The following is a 21,198-nucleotide window of genomic DNA, read 5'->3' as shown; positions in this document are numbered from 1 at the left end:
TTATGTAAAAACAAATCGACAGATTTTGCCATCCGCTAATTAAAATGATTTAATGGCATCGTCCGGAATTAAATACAAAGTATCTTACTTTTTGCTCTCCTTAAAAAGATATAAAAGGGAAAAAACTAAGGTTTCTTTCAAAAAATAACATTTATTGACATAACCAGATATTTGTATCAAGAGCATAATTATGAAAACAATAAATAAAAGAGTTTTATCTTTATCCAGCAGTGGGAGGGGGAGGGGGGTTGGTTCCTAGCATGTCAATTGTGATATCTACAAAAACAATTATTCATAATTAAAATCATAGTTATTCTTTACCAATTGCTATTATTAGAAGTTTACTAAATTCAAAAAGAAGTTTACTTTTTTTCTTCAAATCGAAGCACCCTTCTTGATTACAGTCGTTTCCATAGCAACAGGCAGAGCAGACGATGAGCCCTTGGTTCTCAGCGTTATTAACACGCTTTACCACTTCTCCTATGATATGTCCATCAACATTGTTTGCCAAAGCAATGGCACAAATCTGCAAATTGTGAATAAATACTTAAAGACGCATTCATTCATTTTTCTTTTTTAAATTTCGGAAAACCTGCCGTTGAAATTAAGAGCAGTAACCAGCAGACCCCACCGTCACCAACAATTTTGAATTTAATTTACTGGTACTCGACCTATATCCCAAGTCAAAGCCTTAACAGACAAGTTCGTATATTTGAAGTAAAACCTCAGTTTTTTGGCTAGGAATCTGAATTTTTAAAAAAGATGGTGACGATAGGGCCGGATATTGTGAGCTTAATTAGATATCTTACATGTCTTTCCTCACAATAATATCTGTATAAGATATCACCACCAACAATGTGGACAGCATTGGCACAGACCTTAATTAAAACAAAAAAAATCACTCGGAGAATACATGACTTAAACAAGGTATAAAATAACACTTGTAAATGATATTACACAAAGGATGTAAGGTTAAATTTATCGTACAAAACAAACGTCAAACATTTAAACCAACCCAATCATTTTAATTTCAGCGACACATCTTTTTCAAATACTAAATTAAGAAAAAGTATTGCGAGATATGACATGTTTGATTGTATTATTTTCAGAATTAAATGCTTCTTCTTCGCTATTGTGTGATAACGTTTTGTAGCGTTAGATTGTTGATAGGGAGACCTACCTGGGTATCTTGACACACTTGTCTGTTAGTACAGCCTCCCTGTGCTGATCGGACTAGATCATCACACACCAGGCATCCAGCTTTGGACAGGCCAGCTAAATACAGAAAAAAAGGTTTAAGAACTAAGACATTTAAATATATATTGATATTTTATGGTATTCCCAAGTGTTTACTTTCATTAATCACATGTAACTCTGTGGTATTAACAATATTTGCAGCCGATCAAAATCAACGACTTTCCTATGAAATGTTTGTAACAAAAAGTAACTCTTTCACATTTTTTTATAAATATTTACAGTAACTAGGTTTGTTTAAAAAAGTAAATCTTTGGCTTATCGTTTGAAATTATTTTTTCTACTTAATTTCAGAGCTGAATAGTCCAAAGAAATAGGATCAAGATTATTTCAAATGATTCAATCGTGCTTTTTTTTTTTTTTACACGGATACGTTTGGTAAGGAACGTACTACCTTTACATTTTCTTCCCGCTTTGACAAAATATAAATCTTAAAAATTTGGTCCTCAATCATTCGTTAAACATTATTAATATTTGATTTCACAATTATTTCGAAATGATTACAATGAATTCCGTTCATCGGTAATTAAAAAGCGAATTTTGCTTCAGAAATTGCAAATACTCTATTTCCTTCTTCATTAAACATTGCTTGGACATTTAAGAACGAAATTTACAGACGCTTTTGGCGATTTTTCAAGGATGGCAGAATGATAGGAGTCAAAATTGGTTAGAAATAATTATGCTCACTTTCACCACAGAGATTGGCATTGCATGGTCCGTGTTCCTGTGTTGGGGCTGAATTACAACATTCTACGCAGTTTGTATAATCACTCCTTTTTCTTCCACTGCCCAAAGATGCCATTAGAGCGCAAACCTTGGAGCAAGAAAAATCTTAATTAAAAGATCAGACTAGACGTAGAAATACAGTTTCATTTGATTTAAACTTTTAAAGGAATTCGAAATAATCCTTAAAGTGGTAAAATACACACCGTTTTTGAACGACAGCCAGCAACGTATGCTGTCTTTAATTCTTGAGTTGTGATTTTCTCCAAATAGCATTCCTGTGTACGTATGACAGAAATTATATATATATATATATATATATATATATATATATATATATATATATATATATATATTCAATTCTTAAATTGCGCGACATAAAATTTAAATATACAGTATCATTTTTAGATTCACTATGTGCGAGGAAAAAGGGGGTTTGCAATATGTCTTTTGTTTGACAATGTAATTTAAATAAACGTTAAAATAGTAAGACTACTTGGGAGACTAAGTTACATATTGTCGTTAGTACCGTGCCGATCCATGTTTAAGAGAGCAAGCACTTGCAAACACTCACTATGTACGATGATTGAGAATAGTGGTGGACGCTTGAAAGCGCTGCCTCGTATTTAAACAGGTCACAGAGCGTCTACGTCATCTTTTCCTGAACAGGTAACCCTGCATTGTCTTGAATCGATAAACATTAATTTACTTATCCACTCACCTCGGCGTCTGAGCACTCGATGAGGTTAGTGGCACAGTCACTGATGTTAGCGGCCCTGTTACAATACATACATTTCTGGCTAGCCTCGGAGATGCCCACTGTAATGTATTTGGATTAAATTCTTAAACATCTACACACTAAAAGTACCCTTGCATTCCACCTTTTAATAAGGTATTAGTTCGTTTGACACTCTGTATATTTTATAAATACCGTTGATAGGAATGAAAAATGCAAAACACATTTTGTTTTGATGGGGGATGCCACATGATTTGAACATTTTTGAAATCAACCAGTATAAAGCCTCTTTATATATAAAAATTGGAGCTTATAATGCAAAATAAGTTGTTTTCTGAAAGGAGCGGACTCTTTCTAAATTAACTGCCTATGTTTAAAGCCATATGCGCTTTCTTTTTTAGAATTTTATTTTGATGCAAAAACCTGTTATTATGATAAGTCTGCTTATAACTTAAACTTATATGATAAATAGGATTTGAACAAATAAATTTTTTGCTTTGTTGATATGCAATGCAATGGTAAAGCACATTCATTTGCCTCTTGGTGTTTGATCCTTTAAAGGATGAACCAAACGGCGTACCTTGCTATTCTATTTTAAACATGAAACAAACTGAATGTCGTCATATTCACCATCTTTTTTCTATTGAGACGAGCATATCTCCGTACTAAAGAAAATACCTTTAGATGTATAGATGCTTTGGGTATGATATTTTTTGCTTTTCAAGAGAACTTAACTGAAATGTCTTAAAATGAATTCGTTAGAATACAATTTTACTATAAACCAATGCTTCCATAAAAATCTAAATGTTCCTGAAAATACTTGTTAATGAATTTATGCTTAACGCTGAACAAGCTTCTTCCAATTTTACATGAGTTTTGAAGACAAATAAGTTAACAGTTTTCTGAAGTTAATAAAAAAATAGTCTCTTAAAATTTCTCTTGATAAAAATGAATAATTATATTTGAATATATTCCGTACCTCTGAAAAACTTTGCTTATATAATAATTTGTTTAACAATATTAATGGCTTTAAACCCGTTTATTTAGATAAAAATAAAGATGAAAATTGTAAGAAATTATTAAATTATTAATACAGAACATTCTTACCTGAACATATAATAACAAATGCTCCAAGTAAATATATACTAATTTCTGAAATAAAAAAAGTATAATCATAACCAATATAATTAAGTTAGAAAGACAGGACAAAATATAATTTAAGAATACTAAAAAAATACAAGCGTTTTCAAGTTTCTTACCAACTTTTGGATTCATGTTCTTGTTGTTTTAAGAAATAAAAGTATCGTAGTTGTTCAGGTGTTGAAGTCTTCTTGTAAGTTAGATATATACTCGTGAAAGCTCTATCCTTAATTTGGACCGTTTTCTTCTATCTAAATCCGCGATAACGCCATGACGCTTTTAAAGGGAAATAATCCTGTGACTACCATGTACATCAGGTACCAAGGGCAAAGCGTATGCAATATTATGTATTCTAACACACAGTCTGTGAACGTCTTAACTTAATTTTCAGGTTCACCAGACGGCGATTCGAGTATGTCAAGCACGATGTTTAACTTCTGGTTTCGTTTCTTGACTTTTTTTTTAATTTTTAATAAAACATAGATAATTACTACAGAAAACCGTCTACATCTATATTGAAATTAAACATTTGGTATAAGGTTCATTTAAAGATATAGTATGATGGTTGCAAAGACTTAAAAGATAAAGTAAAATGGTTGCAAAAGCAACAGTAGATAAAATTTATAGATAAATCTGCTATTTGTTTTTCAGCGTGTATATTAATGATATACCAAACTTTGAAATATCTATAAAAAAAGTATTATTTCTTTTTATCCTAAATATAAGAAATAAAATTCTCATAGAAAAATTTTATAGAGGGTAGAGGGACACAATGCATGCTTATCTCAAGTGGTTAAAAATTCCGAAGTCTGAAAAGTATCACAAAATGTGTGTATCTTCTCAAATACTGGTCAGAGGATCAATTTGTACACACTTAAATCTACACTATATTAGTTTACTTGCTTAGGAATAAGTCAAAATGCATCGGGCAGTTCTTTCAGAATTTTCTCAAGTTCTGTCCTACTTTGCTTGCTATTAATATTGTCAAATAATAATTCCCATTTCTTGAAGCAATTGGCATGATTTGAATAAATTTGTAATTGAACAATGCCTGTTATGTTGTTTTCCGCTTTTATTTACAATTTAATTTATTACTAGTATTTAAAAGTAGGATGTGGTGCTTGAAGTGAACATTTTACCTTTCCCTCAGGTAAGCTTCATTGTATAAAACTATAAATTTAAATGGAACAATTTAACAATAAAAAACAGGCAAAACTGAAATACAAAACAGTTTTAAATTTAAAAGAATGTTGTTAAATGATTTGCCATGAAATATGAATTGTCTCTCTTGCTGTATGCGATTCATTCAAATCTCAATTCAAACACTCCGTTCTTTTTTATTTACAAAGGTATCTGTGCCCCAATGATCACTTTAAAAAGTTCTACGAGAGTGTTAACACAAAAGTCTTAAACAATTTTTAGAAATATAGTATTTTTCAAATCTAGTAGATGTTAAAAGGTACATTTTTGTAAAATTACTGTGAAATGACATTTTTCGAACTACATGTACGCTATTCAAGGCAAAAATTACATTTTCTGTGTAAAATAAGGCCTAAAGTTCTAGACAACTAATCTCTAGATATGTAGTTGGGACTATCTCAAATTCGTATTGACCTTACCTCAGACGTCATATTCACAAGATGGAGCGTCATCGAGTGCGTCTCTTCTAGCATTTTCCAATAACTTAACACATTTTCAATGCCACTTACTGTAATATGGACATAACTAAATCCCTTGCGTGTCTGAACCATCTGCTGTTATAACAACCTGGCGTCATTAATTGTCATTTCTGCAATTTTACAGGTGAAACGTCGTTTTGATTATCATTTATGATGTCTGGATGGTCAACAGATTATCCATCAAATCTAACTCAAAGGGTTAGCCATAAACTATCAAAAAGTAATGAAAATTTTTTAAAATGTTACTTTTAAAATTTGAATGTTCTCTTACGTATTTAAGTAGAGCCTGGCTTCTCAATAAGACCATCGAGCCCTCCCGACTCCTGAATTAATGGTTCTTTGAAGAAAGTATTCGAATTATTGATGTGATTTGATACGATTCAACAAGCAAAAACCATGGAAATTACAGATTCAACAATTCTTTTTGTAATCACAACAACATCACCTTGTTATTCAGGTGATAGGTTTATCAGATTTCAACATATTTTTATCGTACTAATAAAAATGTACAATTGAAATCGGGTACAGATACTGTAATTTATATATTCAGATATATAATGTTAATATAGTTTTAATTACACAAAATATACAGGTCAACGGAATTTGCAATTAAAATTACATGTACATTTACCATATATAGTCATCAGTTGTAGTTTCAAAGATGTGCATATTGTTGGGCTTCCATCTATGTCAATTCATAAGTCCTATAAATAAAATAAGGATAAATGATCGTAAGGAAATGGTCCATTTGGTCAAGAATAAAGATAACTTTTAAAGCGTCTTAATCGTACAATTGACGCAAATAATGAGAAATGAAATTGGTTAAATCTGTAAGTAGAACAATATACGTGCATGAGCATATTGTTTCTTCCTTTCGCCACTGCTTTTAACTTTACCACAGGAGTAACTTGGCAAACAAAGGTGCTTTCCGTTTTTCCTGGAACGTTAGGGTAGGGCGGCGGTTTATAGAGTATATACATTGTACAATAAAAAAAACACTGAAACTGAAACTACAGTTATTCGTACGTGTAGGACAGAAAATTATATCCTACTATAAATTGAAAAAATTGTTGTCTTATTTCTGTATGTGATACAAAGCAGATCGAGTTAATATTGTACATTTTTAAACCAATCTATTTCAGTTTACTTTATATATAAGCTATATATAAATATCAGCTAATAACAAGCATGCATTCCTGTACGCTGTCGATAAGTATCCACTGTGTTTAAAGCTGCCGTTGTTATAGTCATTGCTGAGAGAGAGAGAGAGAGAGAGAGAGAGAGAGAGAGAGAGAGAGAGAGAGAGAGAGAGAGAGAGAGAGAGTAATTTAAATTATGTGTTGGATCCGCTCGCTTACTTGCTTAACAAGCGAAAGTAGTAAGTAAGCGGGCGGATCTAATATCTAATTTTAATAAATTTTAATGAGAGAGAGAGAGAGAGAGAGATTATTTAAATCGAAAGTATCATAAAATAATGTGCATGTAAGTAGGTTAAAGCAGTACAAATTCATGGAATCCTAAGATAGGAGTGAATAGTTGGTATTTGTTGTACAGTCATTTTCATGATAGTGTTTAACTAAATAAAAATATGCAACACGTTAATGACAATACAAGTGCATGGAGGAAAGTGTAATTAAAAAAAAAATAACTGAAGACATCACACTGGTAAGTAAACATTAAAAGAGTTCGGTAATTTACGAAAAGAAATTAAACGTGTGTACTGGAATGTAATATTCAGCCGTAATGAATGAAAACAGTAAGTGTTCTAAAGTAAAAAGATATTATATGTATATTAATTACTTCATATATTTTTTTGATTTATTTTATTTCTGTTACAATTTAAAATTTACTGAAAAGTCGATAAGGCGAAAGCGCTACATGGATTAAATTCGAAAGAAATTGAGTATTGGAGCATTGTGTTTTCGTCTGCTAAAATTTTATATATATATATATATATATATATATATATATATATATATATATATATATATATATATATATATATATATATATATAGTTGTATCGTTAAAAACTTTAATGCTATACCGACCCGCGCTACCCTTTTCCTTTGTACATCTGTTTAAAAAAATGAAATTAAAACAATTGTTTTAGTTATTAGGCAAGGTAAATTTGTCGTGTCATTCTTTTTTTTTTAGATACGTATGTACCATAACAATTTTATACACGGTTTACGCTACCTTCCGCCTATTTGCAAGAGGCTACTAAAAAAATATAAGGCCCTAGTTTGAATGATTTCATGCTCCCTAAAATTGTCATATAGGTGTCAACTAAATAAATGAACACTTATATCTGCTTACTTTTTTTAAAAAGTGACCTATTTAATACAACTAGGGAGTTAAATAATACGTTACACCTAAAACGGTTACCGCAACTCAATGTTGTAAGAAATACGGTAACATAAATAGAATAAAATAGTTGGTAAACATACAATGGATGACACATGTATACGATTTACAGTCATAAAAAGCCTGACTTGCCCTCTTAAATCAGTAACGTTGATTATAGGAAACTGCGAATCCCCTCCTATTTTTTTTATTAGAAGAAAATCCCTGCGTTTGAAACTTGGCAAGAACATGGTATACTTGGGGCTAAAAACTCTCCCGAATAACAGGGGTAATAGAATTAAATCTAATGTGTATATTTCACCTGAAGGTCTCGCAGTTTGAATTTTTACGATTTTTGACGAGCGTTTCAGTTATGTGTGGAATGCCACATTGAATTGGCTGGCCCCGTAGTTTGGATGAAATGTTAATTACAGATATCTGATCTCGCAAACGACAGGGACTATTGCTACGGGGCTTAATGTCACATAGAGCAAATTGCCTGTACACCCTTTGACCTCTTGCTGCCGTATAAACAACAACAACAAAAAATTGTTGATAGATTTATCAATTGGATTTGTTGCTCAAAGGTAAGCTAATTACGACGTTGAAATCTGTAATCGAACAATGTATTAAAGGTCGTTAATCTTGTGATACTTTTTATTAAAAGAAACTTCAATGCGCTTTAAACTTTCTTGATAAGTTTCTTCTTCAAATTATATACGCATGCATGGTATAAAAAAGGACATTAAATTTTATCTCTTTATTTTTATTTTTAAAATCGTTCAAAATTCGTCTTTTAATTTGATGTGCAGATAATAAATATAACACGTTCAAAGAACGGATTTTATTTTTTAGTTTTATTGATGTTTATTTATTTAATAATTTTTAAATTAAATCTTTTGTTTATTTGCATTTATATTTAACAAACTTTACTTTATGGCTTTTTATTTAAGTATTGTAAAAAACTTTAATCTTGAACTGGGTTTATTTTAAACGTGAATGTATAATACCGAAGAAAATTGTTTCAAAGTTTACTTAATTTTCATTGTCTGTAAAAAAAAAAATTCGCAGATTTAATTAGCAGAAATGAATTAAATTAATACATGTCTAGATTTCGCTTAACATGCATACACCCTCCTTTAGTACCGTATGGTATGAAAAAATATTACATTGTACATAATTAGATCAAAAACAAACATTGTATGCGCATAATATTTTGCAAGAAGAGATGCCGATAAAAAAAAATTAACAAAAATAAACAACACTTAAATCAAAGCGTGATCAAGCTTATCCCAAAAGACCAAATTCAGAAGGAAAAAACTCTCTCAAAGCAAACAAAAGCAAAACTTTGTTGTCTTTGATCCAGAGCTAACCCTGTCGTGCTTCTGGGATTATAATAGACGGTGCGTAAAGCTTGTTCCGACAGTTCGCTGTTAGCTTTTCTTATTATACAGCTAATTAAACAGGTTGTACTTTTCTTATCAATCATTCGTGTTGCCTGCTGTTTAAAAAATGCCAGTTAGTCAAAGAATTCGCTATTTTTGAAATAACAGAAAATTTGAATGAATTAAAGAAAATGAATGATTCAGAAAATTATCTCTCTCTCTCTCTCTCTCTCTCTCTCTCTCTCTCTCTCTCTCTCTCTCTCTCTCTCTCTCTCTCTCTCTCTCTCTCTCTCTCTCTCTCTCTCTCTCTCTCTCTCTCTGGGGTCTTGTATGATAACAGACTCCAGGCAAGGAACCTTCCCGTGAAACATATACATGATAAATACAAATCTATTAACTGCGCAATTAACCTTCCAATTCAAAACGGCTTCACTTGGTAGAAAGGCTTGTGTGTGGCGGAAATACGATACCAACTCATTCAGTTTGTGTTTTTTTAATTCGACCACCCTAAGCCAAGACGTCGTGTGAGAATTCTTGCACGTGTCACGTTCATGTATGTTTGTATTAACCTTCAACATTATCAAAGATGTGGACGAGAGACACATTGGTCCAAGCTCTACATCTTTTAGATCGGAATGCATTATAAAACAGCGACTGAGGTTTCAGACATAAATTTGTCCATTTATTTCATTATTATACCATACAAAAAACTTGTTGCTGCAGAAGCTTCGTCTAAATTATGAGCAAGTTCTGGGATGCGATCAAAAACATTATAGGATCAATCTCTCAACCAATGAGATAAATTTCGTGTAAGCAAATTCTGGCCAAAATTAGTTTCTGCAGTTATTAAGGTGGTATGGTACACCTGTCGATATTGATGTGGATTAAAGTACATTATAATTAAATACTAGCTTTACCAATTTAGAATTTTCAAATTTTACATTATTTAACAAAAAAAATACGTCTTAAATTTTTTTGGAAAAGTACAAATTTAAAAAAACAGCAGCGTGATTCTAACTCATGACTTTCAGCTCCGTAGTGAACCCACTAACCTTCTGCTTTACCCTGTTATAAAACAACTTTGAGAAAGCAATTATTTATAACATTCTACTTGATTTTATTGTTTATTTCGATAAATAATACGTCACAGCATGGAGGTGCCCCATACTACCTTAATATTAACCAATTAATAAGAAAAAAGAACACATGTTTCTTAAACATATTTTATATGGCGGAAGGGAATTTCATTTTCAGAGATGGATTGGAAAGGGTTGATTTTCTTCCTTAGCATGCTGTGCCTGTTTAGACCGAAGTTGACGTCATGTTGCAAATGTCCCGGTCCAGAACATCCCCAATGGTTGTACTGCAAGTCTGATATAGGTAAAACTATTGATGCAATGTGTTCAAATCAAAATTGTTGTTACATGTTTTATCATTAAATTTGATTTTTGGACCATGTATATGAACCAATTGGCTAAATACAAAACTTACCTTTAATACATCATATTCAAGTCTTCAATCTAATAAAATTATTTGGTTTTATTGGTAATTAATCTTGTTTTCTTCATGTAAATTAAAATTATCAAAGGTTGTGCGAATACTTTAGATTACATAAAGACATATGAATAGCATTATATTTTATTACTGTAATACGAATAAAAATCATGTTATGCATCATTGTTGTCCGAAATACATTTAACCTTCGAGAATTGGCTCCACCGTCACCAAAATTGTTCAACTCACTCAACTCAACTCAGACTTGAGACTGAGTATTGACTTGAGGAAAGTTGGTGACGGCTTCACTTGGTCTTCTGCAGTCATCAAAGCCTACATCACGAACATCACCCGAGTGTATTCCAAACAGGTCCCGGGCCGTCCAATTGGCAATCACATTCATGTCCACATCTATCAGAAGTTCAAGGTCAGAAGAAAGTGTCATTACGACTCCTGATTGTCTGGCATGAAAAACCTCTCTCTTATTTACAGCTGGAAAGCGCTTGATGGCAGTTGCATGATATTATCAGCTTCCTTAATAAATTCCAATTACTTAAAGTTAATTTTAGTGAATAAACTTCCTCAATCTTAACAATTCGTTACAGTTATTTACAGTTAATCTACTCTCGATCACTCGCAGTGAATCAATTCTCGATAACTAAACGTTAATCAACCATCTAACAGTTGAACTTAAAAAAACGTCCATTCCCGATCAGCATTCCACTGATTAAAACAATTTTAGTTCACTGGTAATTATTATCGTTAATCAACCAGCTAATCAGGCTAAATACATTATCAATCTCAACAGTCACTTGCATTTATTCTAGACTCACTCAGAATCATCTTACAAATAACTCAATAACTTACAATTTTAACAGAACAGATATCTGTAATTAACTCTTAACTACAAAAAGGTTAAATCAGCTCTTAACATTTACCAGAATTGCACAATGCTCAACCACTTACAGTGAAATAACTTTCTTTTACTAACAATTACTTAACTACTACGGTAACCGTTTAAAGTGAATAGTGAAATAGTAAGCATTTAAAGTTAATCTTTCTTTAACTACCTACAGTTAATCGTGTCTCAAGATCGGAAAGTCACGGTAAACATCATCTAACAACTTCATAAAAAGTGATTGATTATAATTTCATTTGCAATCTTAATGGTCAACTAGCTCGTCAGAAATTTACCGAATTTAACTTTTCTAGATTAATATAACCGTATCATCCTTATTAAAACACATTTTTAATATTTTTTTCTCAAACAAAAGCCTTTTCATGTGTACTGTAGAATTATATATTGATATTCGACATCATTAAACAGAATAAAAATACTAGTAAACGTCCTTTCAAGCTTGAGTATTACATGGTATCAAATCAATAAACGACGGTTCATATTTCACTACAATCTGTACCCTTTAAAAAAATCTATTCTGATGTACAGTGTATTATAATTTTCAAAACCGTTTCGTCTTAAGTTCATGTAATACCCATCTTCTATCGCTTTTATTCAAACAGTGTAAATATACCGTGGTATTATGATGTAATGAAATATAAACTAATTTACACCAAGATAGATTTAAATTAAATATAAAAATGTAATTTACGATGTGGGGGAAGGGGGAGGTTACAAAACATCCCTTCGATCCGAAGCGTTTGTAAATTGGTACGTGAGGTCATTAGTTGGGTACATTGTTGTAACTGTAGCTGTTTTTCTTTTCCAGGGAGAACGAAAATTCAAGAACATTGACCACACAAAGATATATACGCCACTGGGATGTAATATTAGACCAAGAATCGGGCGAAAGTATATCATGATGGGTAAGGAGAATAACAAAATAACAACATTCATTTGGTACGTGTACACTGTGAATGTAATTCAAATGCTAGCTGTCTGCTCAGGTGGGTTTTAGAGAAATATTCTTTAAACGACAATAATGACAATATATGTGATAGAGCGAAAAATTATCTTCATAGATATACAAGTTGAGTAGCGGCAAAAAAAGAACTTTTAATACACGACTTCGTTCTTCATTTTACACTTTCTCGACAGGCATACACTATTTCGACGTTTTAAGACAAAACATAATTGTTACCAAAATATTAAACTATGTGTACCACTGTTAAAAGTGTGTACTATAAACATGGTATTTTTTCGGATTTTTTTAAATATCTTCAAATTATATGTTATGACATTGTCAGAGGTAAAAATAGTGCAGATATTGGGCATATAATCTTCGGAATACCTCCGTATAGTTTTGATAACGATGACCATGACCTTTCTGCAAAGAGTCAACTGAAGGATGTTCAATATTGCTGCAATTTGGTCTTAATGCGCTAGGATGTGGTCTAGAATCAAATACAATCTGGTCGAGATGTTTAACAACAATCAACGACTTCAACCTATATACTTCATACAGAAAACAAGTTAATTATTTGTCATTGCGGTAAATTTTTAGAAGTTCCGAAATTGCTTTACTTAAAATATAATTGATAATAGTATCATAATGGCAGTTGAGCTGGGCGCTTGCGCGTTTGCGTGGGGCTGGGGGGGGGGGGGGTACAAAAGTGCAAGTGTAACATCACTTCCTTTTAATACCTAAAATTAAATCGTGCGTTATGGTTCGAACACGGCCACTTGACATGACATTGTGAAATATTGTTTGGTACGTCCAATATGCAAGGCTAAGTTCAACAGCTGAAGCGACATCTATACAGCAGCAAATTTAAAACGATAAAGGTTACGAGTTTATTCAAGCGTGTTTGACACGGACCAACAATTAATTTGACAATTAAAAACACGATACATTTCAAACCTGATGGCACGTCATTGCATTGTGCTTTTCTTTTCAAACTTGACCTTTTTATTAAGTACAATCATACAGGTCGCTTTAGTGATTTTTTGGTATAAAGACAAGGCAAAGAAAGGGAAAATATTGATGATTTGAAATGATTTAATAAACGCCGTTAAATATTAAAAAGAAAACATTTTGATCTATACCTTGTAGAAAATGAAGCGAAAAATAAAAATTAAACCCATGTTCGGAATAGATATAAGGGGGTTGGGGTTGGGGGGGGGGGGGGTTAGTATGCTAAAACAACAAAACAACACGTTGATGAACCAAATACGTCTAGAAAAGAAGATTTAGCAAATTATAGGAAGTTCAAAATATATTCTAATTGTGTTGATTTTTTCTAATGAATAAAAGTACACTTAGTGTATATCCATCTGTTTCATATAGATTCAAATGGCCCTTAAATTGATAATGGATCCAAATCAGATAGCGGAGAGCTGTGTATCAACTTCTAGGTTTTTATTTAGTGATGTTATCTCGAGATTTCATTGAAATCACAGGTGTTAAGTTGTTATATTAGGTCCCCTACATTGTTGGAGTTGTTGAATCGAAAGACGATTTGTCAGTGATATTAAGTAATGTTTTACAAACATTTTCAGTTATTAGCCAGATGTACATTTATTTAATGAATAAAATCCAAGTCCTCAATGATTCGCCTTCCCAATGTGCGTACTTAATATATTGACGGAGAAGGACTGAAGAAAAAAATCGTTTTTATTTTTTTTTTCTTAATATTTTCAATTTTTTTCTCTCTCTTTTCGTCATTTAAGTTACAAATGTACTGAATTTAAAGTGCCCAGGTGCAAGTTACATTTAATTTCTATAATTGCACTATTTAAGTTGTGCAATTTGCAGATGTGTAACAAAAATGGGTTTTTTTGTATTTTGAAATGGGATGACATTTTGTATTATTTAATTTTGAACATAAACGGAGATGCGTTTGAATTAAATTAAAAAAAATTAAGTTGAATTACTTGCCTTAGATTTTAGATGAAGATGTACGCAATGTGCATTTTTCTCTTTGATAAGAGATTTGCATGAGTTTCAATGGGTGTTTCACAACTTTGTCAAGGTTAATTTTTGTAACATATGGTATCAATTCCTTTACAATTTATATTTACTTTGGGAATTTTTTCACAGAAGCCAGAAAATGGGTGAATAAGGTAGTTTGTCTGTAGTTTAACCTAAAAGCAATCAGCAACAAATTTATCTAGTTGCAATATTTCTGGCAAAACTCTATAATTTAACGAAGTTTATTTATAAGAAATGGTCTGCTATCTGCATATAACGAATGATTTCTTTTAAAACAGTGCAGACTTAGTCAACAAAAGCTTGGATTCGGTTATGACCCACAATGAATTAATTAAAACCATATCACTCTGTAAAACACCAAAATTCCTTCTCTTTTGCAAAAATGATCAAAATCAGAAGACAGCTCAACTTAGCAGACATAACATTATGTACAGCATTAAGATCATTAGTTCTTGTGACTTCAGTGGCTCAGTGGTTAGAACGTGTACATGTAGGTGGCAACCATGGTTCTTTGATCCTTGCAATTTCAAAATGTTCTACTCTTAAATTATTCTAGAAAGTTCTAACTGGTTATCGAAAGAAATGATGTGTGCTAAAGTTTCTGATATAGCAGTTGATTCAAAATGATTTTTAAAGTTCGACTTATTTTTTTTTTACTATCAAACCGTATTTTTCGCCCACGTATAATTGTTTTAAATGTTTAGTATTGGATGTTGAAACATCGAAGCGTACTTGTATTTCTGTGGCTTTTCTTTTTAATTGTTTGACTCCGTCGATTTTTCATTAGGGGTGATCTTGGACAATGAGATGAGGATGACCAAGTGTAACTTCATGCAGTTGACACATACACTGACTAAAACCCAACAGCTGGGATTGCGTAAGCTCTATAAAAAGAACTGCCGCTGCATTGTGAGTTCCAAATACATATCAACCATGCAAATTTGTTCATTTTTTTCTTCTGTCTCATTTAAATGAAAGCAAAAGCATATTAAGGATATTTTCTTAATTTTCCTGTTGATGTGTCTTAGATGTTAATTTTTGATAATTTTAAGAAGATAAATGAATCAACCTAATCCGTTTTATAAGCTGCAACGATTCTGAATTTAAAACTTTCTCTTTCATTCAGGCTGATATTGGTACAGACAGTCCATACCATTTAAGTCCAAAAGATCCCGGTTTTCGCGGCTGCACATCTCGAAAATCAAAACTATTTGACGTTGATTGCTACGTCAACCACGCTGTTTGTGTCTATCGCAAGAAAACGTGTCAATGGAAAGGAAAATTCCGGAAAAAGCAACGAGGAAAATAAACCAAAAACAAGAAAATCAAAACGATACCGTTAAAAACAATCAAAGAGGCAGCTCGTGTGAGCATGTAGAAGACGGGGATTTCAAACTTCAGGGAACTACTTTTTTTTGCATGTATACTAAACCATTTTTTTAAAAACTTAACCCTGAATCGGGGTACGTAATCGGTCTGTGTTACTTTAATTGATTCCGAATAATGGATTCTTTTAAGTAATTCAAATATTTTGTGTAACTTACACGTGTAATGTAGATTTCTTTTTAATTTGTATACTAATATGTATATATACAAACAATGCAATATCATTGTAAGAATTTGTCTCATTAATTATATATTACACATATATTTGTATATATATTTTGAATATCACTGCTATTAAAAAGTGCAATTGTTTTTGTTTTAAAGATTTCATGATTAGTAGACTTTTAAAAGTTTTTGAAAAATCAATGTTGATAAAGTGGTGGTCATATTGAATTTTTCAATATCAGTATCATTTTGTTATTCATGTAAGTTAAAATATTACTCAATAAAAGACCAGCTTTGTTTGTTTTTTCAGTCTTGCTATTTATAAGATTTTAATCGTCAACAAAAGAAATTTAATTTTATCAGAGCAATGAACTTACGTAAAAAAAACAACAACAACAACAACAAAATCAACAATATTTCAAACAAATTTTGATAATACATACATTGAGAGATCAAGAACTTCCAGTGTGATTACCACCCCCCCCCCCCCCCTTCTTACACTTGTCAGGGTCTGAAAGGTATCAATAAATTGCTATAGCTATATATAGTGAAGTGATTTCACTTCGAGATCAAGAATTTCGAGCGATCGAAGTTCGAGCCATCGAATGTCACTTGCAAGTACATCTTTTATGTATTCATTCCACAAATTAAAATCTTAATTATTGAAAACATTTTAGAAAGGAGTATTTCAAAAATCATGCATGGTATGGTTTACCTGTAATACATACATATTTATATTAATACAGCCAGTAATCAATGAATTCAAGACCAGTGAATCAATAACAAAATCATCTATGTCCAATTTTGGAAATTAGTTTTATAAGTCTAAATTTTCATAGAATTAGATTTCTGATAAAACGAATGAATTTTTTTTTACTAAAATTACAAAAATATCATGGTTTTTAAATTTCTGTTATAGCCATATTTTTGTGGAAATGGTCGTTAAGAAGCCTTATTTGGAGCAAAATTGAATTATTGTCGTCCTATACAAACATTGATTTGCTATATATTCCTTAGAAGAGAAATATTTCCTTTGACAAAAATTAATGATGTTTTCAAATTAAATCTTATTTATCATAAAACTTTGTGTTATGTGCAGACTTATCATACTAACAGGTTTTTGCAGCAAAATAAAATTCTAAAAAATACAGCTCATATTGCTTTAACTAACACGTACCCTTTTCTGTTGAACTTCGTCCACTTTAATCGTTTAAAAAATTACATACATGTAGAAATAAGATTTAAAATACACATAGTCGTTAAACATGAACGTGCGTCCATATATCTATTTGTCCTCATCATCCAGTAGGCAGGATTCGTCTGCAATATGGCGCCAAACACATTTCCCGCCTTTTCTTTTGACGCAGACGGCCTGTGCCTCCTCGCACGGAGAGTACCACTCGGCCTGGCACACCTTCTTCTTCTTCCATTTTTCCATCATCAGCTCGTTTACCTTAAAAAAATATAGCGAAATTGATCAGATTCCCTCTAGTGTTTCGACAGACTCTGGTTGATCTGACTTCGCTCTCTCTCTCTCTCTCTCTCTCTCTCTCGCTCTCTCGCATATATTTTAAGCAGTGTACACTTTGTCAAAGTCTTCTATTTCAAAATAAAATTATTAAATAAAAGCTTTGAATGATTGATTAACAAGTGATTATAAATGATTGAAAATCATCAAAATAAAGAGTTAATGTTTAATCATTAAGATGATTAAAAATGTGTGACTATCAATGATAAGTAAATTAAGATGTAAGTTTCGACGGATCGTTAAAATCATGATGCCAAGAACAGACATGTACCCTCGATTTTAAAAGTGAACGGGGCAGGGAAAAAGCGGATCGAACACTCGATTTGAAAGTTTAATTATACATCTAGATTATAAATGAGTAAAAAGTTTTATTTAAAACCAGTGAAAGACCACCACCTAGCTTCTTGCTGCTACATGTACGTATTCGAGGAGTTTTGATGAAGGGTATCTGATTCAGACCTTTAAACGAATAGTTATTTCCTGCCAGTATATACTACACATCATTCACTGTCGGAAACACACAGTCAGTCTCGCATACGCTTACTGACCATGGGTAAACTCATTGAAATTTTCATGTTCACATTAAAATTTCATGCTTTATTCCGATTGGCTCCTTCACACTTTCATATAGGAAATCTAACTAATCCTGTTAAACGCTTATACACTTATATGTAGCATATCAACACCGACATGCATACATTACATAAATTGTGTTAAATTACATTACATTGAATGATTTTGGCAAAAAACAGTTTAATGTACTTCATGTCTTGACACCGGTTGTCTTACCCGACATTTACAGTTGTCGGCGTACAGCCCCCTGATTCCCTCTAGGTGCCCCGCCTTCAGCTCCGAGAAAGGCGCCGTGGTAAAGCAGGACGAAACTACCATGTGGTCTTCTCTGACGTAACCTGTCAAATTCATAACAGGGTAAATAACGTCATTTCAGGGACGCTTTGTCACTTGAGTTAATATATCGAAACCATTCTTCATGAGCACACACACAAACACGGTATACATCATTACTGTCGATTAAATTTATCTAAAAAAAAATTGTTTGTTAAACATTTTTTTTTTTCATTTATGATTTGACATATATGTGGCACCAGTGACAACAGGTACTAACGTTGAATGTCTCAATATATAAACAAGAACAATCGTGATATAATAATTATGTCTGTGATACTTATAATACTAAAACAGTATTAATAGGAAAACAATCATCTAATATATATTGGCTTTGAGATTTATACAATAGTACACGTAAATTTATACTTGTTATGCAGAGCGATTTTTCGAAGGGGTCGATTTTCGAGGATAACCAAATTTAATTTAAATTAACAGATTTGTAGCGACGTGTTTAGTTGCATTATAAATGAGACGGGCAATTAATTGTATATTCACAAAATTAAGCTACCACAATAAAAAAAGGTGTAACTTTATAAAGTATATCTGACCCGTCATGTAGTACACTGTCCCCACGGACAGGTCGATCCCACAGGATCCGTCAAATGCGTCGGAAGTGACGTAGTTCTGGTCGACCGTCTCAAAAGTGGGAGTCGTCTTTAAAAATAAACCAACATTGTTAGAGCATGTTTCATCATTAAGCATTGTGTACACTTTGGAATATTTCCATTAGTTCTTTTTTATTCCTTCCTTTTTCTAGAGATTGAAGCATATTTTTCGAAAATATACAAAAACATGCATCATAGTATCTCCTCTAGCCAAAAGTCTCTCTCTCTCTCTCTCTCTCTCTCTCTCTCTCTCTCTCTCTCTCTCTCTCTCTCTCTCTCTCTCTCTCTCTCTCTGTAGAGGAGAGGAGCTGATCGTAAATTAAACCCAGATGAGGGCATAGAACTAAAGTCTTTTAAAGTAATCGTATTGCTGACCTTGAAGATGTCCAGCACATCAATGGAGTAGTTATACTCCAGGCGCTGATGTCGGTCCGGAATTACGCTCTCCTGCACGTAGGAACTCAAACTTCTCCCGTCCCGGAAAAACAGCTCAGAGGAAGTAACGTTTGCTGTGATGGCTGTTATAAGGCAATTCAAAAGAAATCGTTTGATGCACTAGTAAGTGTTCTTTTCTTCCTGTTTTTTTTGTTTTGTTCGTTTGTTTATTTGCTTGTTTGTTTGTTTTATGGGTTTTTTAAAAAGTTTTTTACGGTTGGTTTTTTTTTGGTGTATGTATTACTTTTGTAAGATCCCAAATTGGTAACTCGCAATAAATTATTGTAAACTGAGATAAGTTCTAAATTGCGACGGACTTTTGTTCATATTTACCAAATTAAATTTATGAAACTCGTTATTTTTTAAATACAAAATTGCATATTTTTTTGCTTATTTGACTAATATACTTTTCATTTATCATGCTATTTTTAATATTTAAGTAAGCATTCTGCTGATATGAGAATTTCTTTCAAGGTGTATTGAGGAACGTTAAAATCTTTGCTGAATCAACAAAAAAAATAAATAAATATCAAATTGAATGCATTGTACAAACAAAGGCACCCTTTTATATCTTCTAAATTAAAGAACCATCAAATAAAATAAATATAAATTGAACATTAAATTAAAAAAAATTGAAAAGGTTTTCATTATCCTGAATAGAAGCATTAAACACACCTATTGTAATTAAATTGAATAAAAATAATTTTACTGACCGAATTCAGCGTTGCAGAACGAGTTTTGATATCGTGGCATATAGCAGGAACAGGCGTTAGAAAACTTCATCAGTCCCAGGAACAAACATATCCATGGTAACACGCGCCCAGACATAGCGACTGGATTTCCCACAGATTACGGGGCAGCAAAAAGAAAACTGTGGACTTGGCGATTCCGACAAATTAAAACTAAGTAAGTCTCGGATCTTATCACCATAAAAACCGATCGATGGATTGTCTCTAGTAAGATCTCAGACCGCGGCGCGACCTATAGGAGATGTACGAATTACACAGATCAGCCAATGTTTTGGCTGTCCGGTAGATATCAAGAGGGAAGCGAAATTAAGTATTCTTGGGGAGGAATCGTTGTCGATGTGTCCAATTAGATACCATGGCGTCAGCGGGGAATACGGACCGGAATAAATGCATTTACGAGAGTTCGGAGAGTGGGGGCATGGATATTAGATGACGGATTGACCGCTGAACAGAGTTGAAGTTCTACGCATCTCCAAATTCGTCAAGGGATGTTTTCCTCCAATCTACCAAATTCTGGCATTTTAGGTCTCAATATATTAATATCATTTATTTCATATTGCATTCATAACAAGAACTAAAAGCGGATTAATTGTAACTAAAATGGTAATTATCTGACGATAACTGAATATTTTAACTTCCAGGACACAGACGTCAAGAGCACGGGGATATTTGTTTACCAATCCTCTCCTGGTGTAATAAGTAATTATTATTTTATATATGTCCCTGTAATTGTAGAGACACAGCTGCTCAATATGCGACTATAGTTTCTAATTTT

At 32.3% G+C, this 21,198-nt stretch overlaps 3 protein-coding genes across 4 annotated transcripts; 1 reads left to right on the top strand and 2 right to left on the bottom strand.

Moving 5' to 3' along the window:
• Positions 1 to 131: 131 nt before the first annotated feature.
• Positions 132 to 4,106, bottom strand: LOC128157766 (uncharacterized). The gene is made up of 9 exons (XM_052820384.1): positions 3,973 to 4,106; positions 3,821 to 3,865; positions 2,699 to 2,796; positions 2,184 to 2,255; positions 1,942 to 2,068; positions 1,181 to 1,275; positions 810 to 878; positions 367 to 526; positions 132 to 276 (listed from the first exon to the last, which is right to left on the bottom strand). The coding sequence occupies exons 1-9, from the start codon at positions 3,986 to 3,988 to the stop codon at positions 221 to 223; spliced, it is 738 nt and encodes a 245-aa protein (XP_052676344.1). The 5' UTR covers positions 3,989 to 4,106; the 3' UTR covers positions 132 to 220.
• A 3,070-nt stretch (positions 4,107 to 7,176) lies between these two features.
• LOC128157769 (metalloproteinase inhibitor 3-like) lies at positions 7,177 to 15,963 on the top strand. 2 transcript variants are annotated; one of them, XM_052820387.1, is made up of 6 exons: positions 7,177 to 7,197; positions 10,517 to 10,642; positions 11,080 to 11,183; positions 12,484 to 12,580; positions 15,434 to 15,555; positions 15,773 to 15,963. In XM_052820387.1, exons 2-6 carry the CDS (start codon positions 10,519 to 10,521, stop codon positions 15,953 to 15,955), a joined length of 630 nt encoding a protein of 209 aa, XP_052676347.1. In that variant the 5' UTR covers positions 7,177 to 7,197; positions 10,517 to 10,518; the 3' UTR covers positions 15,956 to 15,963. The 2 variants fall into 2 exon arrangements, with proteins under 2 accessions (XP_052676347.1, XP_052676346.1); XM_052820386.1 differs by lacking the exon at positions 7,177 to 7,197 and adding an exon at positions 8,222 to 8,464.
• A 719-nt stretch (positions 15,964 to 16,682) lies between these two features.
• Positions 16,683 to 20,723, bottom strand: LOC128157768 (metalloproteinase inhibitor 3-like). Its single transcript, XM_052820385.1, has 5 exons — positions 20,388 to 20,723; positions 19,615 to 19,757; positions 19,183 to 19,288; positions 18,515 to 18,636; positions 16,683 to 17,650 (listed from the first exon to the last, which is right to left on the bottom strand). Exons 1-5 carry the CDS (start codon positions 20,500 to 20,502, stop codon positions 17,483 to 17,485), a joined length of 654 nt encoding a protein of 217 aa, XP_052676345.1. The 5' UTR covers positions 20,503 to 20,723; the 3' UTR covers positions 16,683 to 17,482.
• Between the last annotated feature and the right edge of the window lie 475 nt (positions 20,724 to 21,198).

The sequence above is a fragment of the Crassostrea angulata genome, chromosome 8, assembly GCF_025612915.1.
Source record: "Crassostrea angulata isolate pt1a10 chromosome 8, ASM2561291v2, whole genome shotgun sequence".
In the NCBI taxonomy this organism is placed as follows: Eukaryota; Metazoa; Mollusca; class Bivalvia; order Ostreida; family Ostreidae; genus Magallana; species Magallana angulata.
This window is presented reverse-complemented; position numbering and strand designations above follow the sequence as displayed.

Bases quoted from the DNA above. Each gene is read 5' to 3' on its own strand.
- LOC128157766 (XM_052820384.1), bottom strand. The intron at 2,797-3,820 runs GTAAGAATGTTC...AATACATTACAG, and splicing joins ATTTGTTATTATATGTTCAG to TGGGCATCTCCGAGGCTAGC. The intron at 879-1,180 runs GTAGGTCTCCCT...GTTTTAATTAAG, and splicing joins AAGTGTGTCAAGATACCCAG to GTCTGTGCCAATGCTGTCCA.
- LOC128157768 (XM_052820385.1), bottom strand. From the start codon at position 20,502: ATGTCTGGGCGCGTGTTACCATGGATATGTTTGTTCCTGGGACTGATG. The intron at 19,758-20,387 runs GTCAGTAAAATT...GCCTTATAACAG, and splicing joins GTTCTGCAACGCTGAATTCG to CCATCACAGCAAACGTTACT. The intron at 19,289-19,614 runs GTCAGCAATACG...TTATTTTTAAAG, and splicing joins ATGTGCTGGACATCTTCAAG to ACGACTCCCACTTTTGAGAC.
- LOC128157769 (XM_052820387.1), top strand. From the start codon at position 10,519: ATGGATTGGAAAGGGTTGATTTTCTTCCTTAGCATGCTGTGCCTGTTT. The intron at 12,581-15,433 runs GTAAGGAGAATA...ATTTTTCATTAG, and splicing joins GCGAAAGTATATCATGATGG to GGGTGATCTTGGACAATGAG. The intron at 15,556-15,772 runs GTGAGTTCCAAA...TCTTTCATTCAG, and splicing joins AAAAGAACTGCCGCTGCATT to GCTGATATTGGTACAGACAG.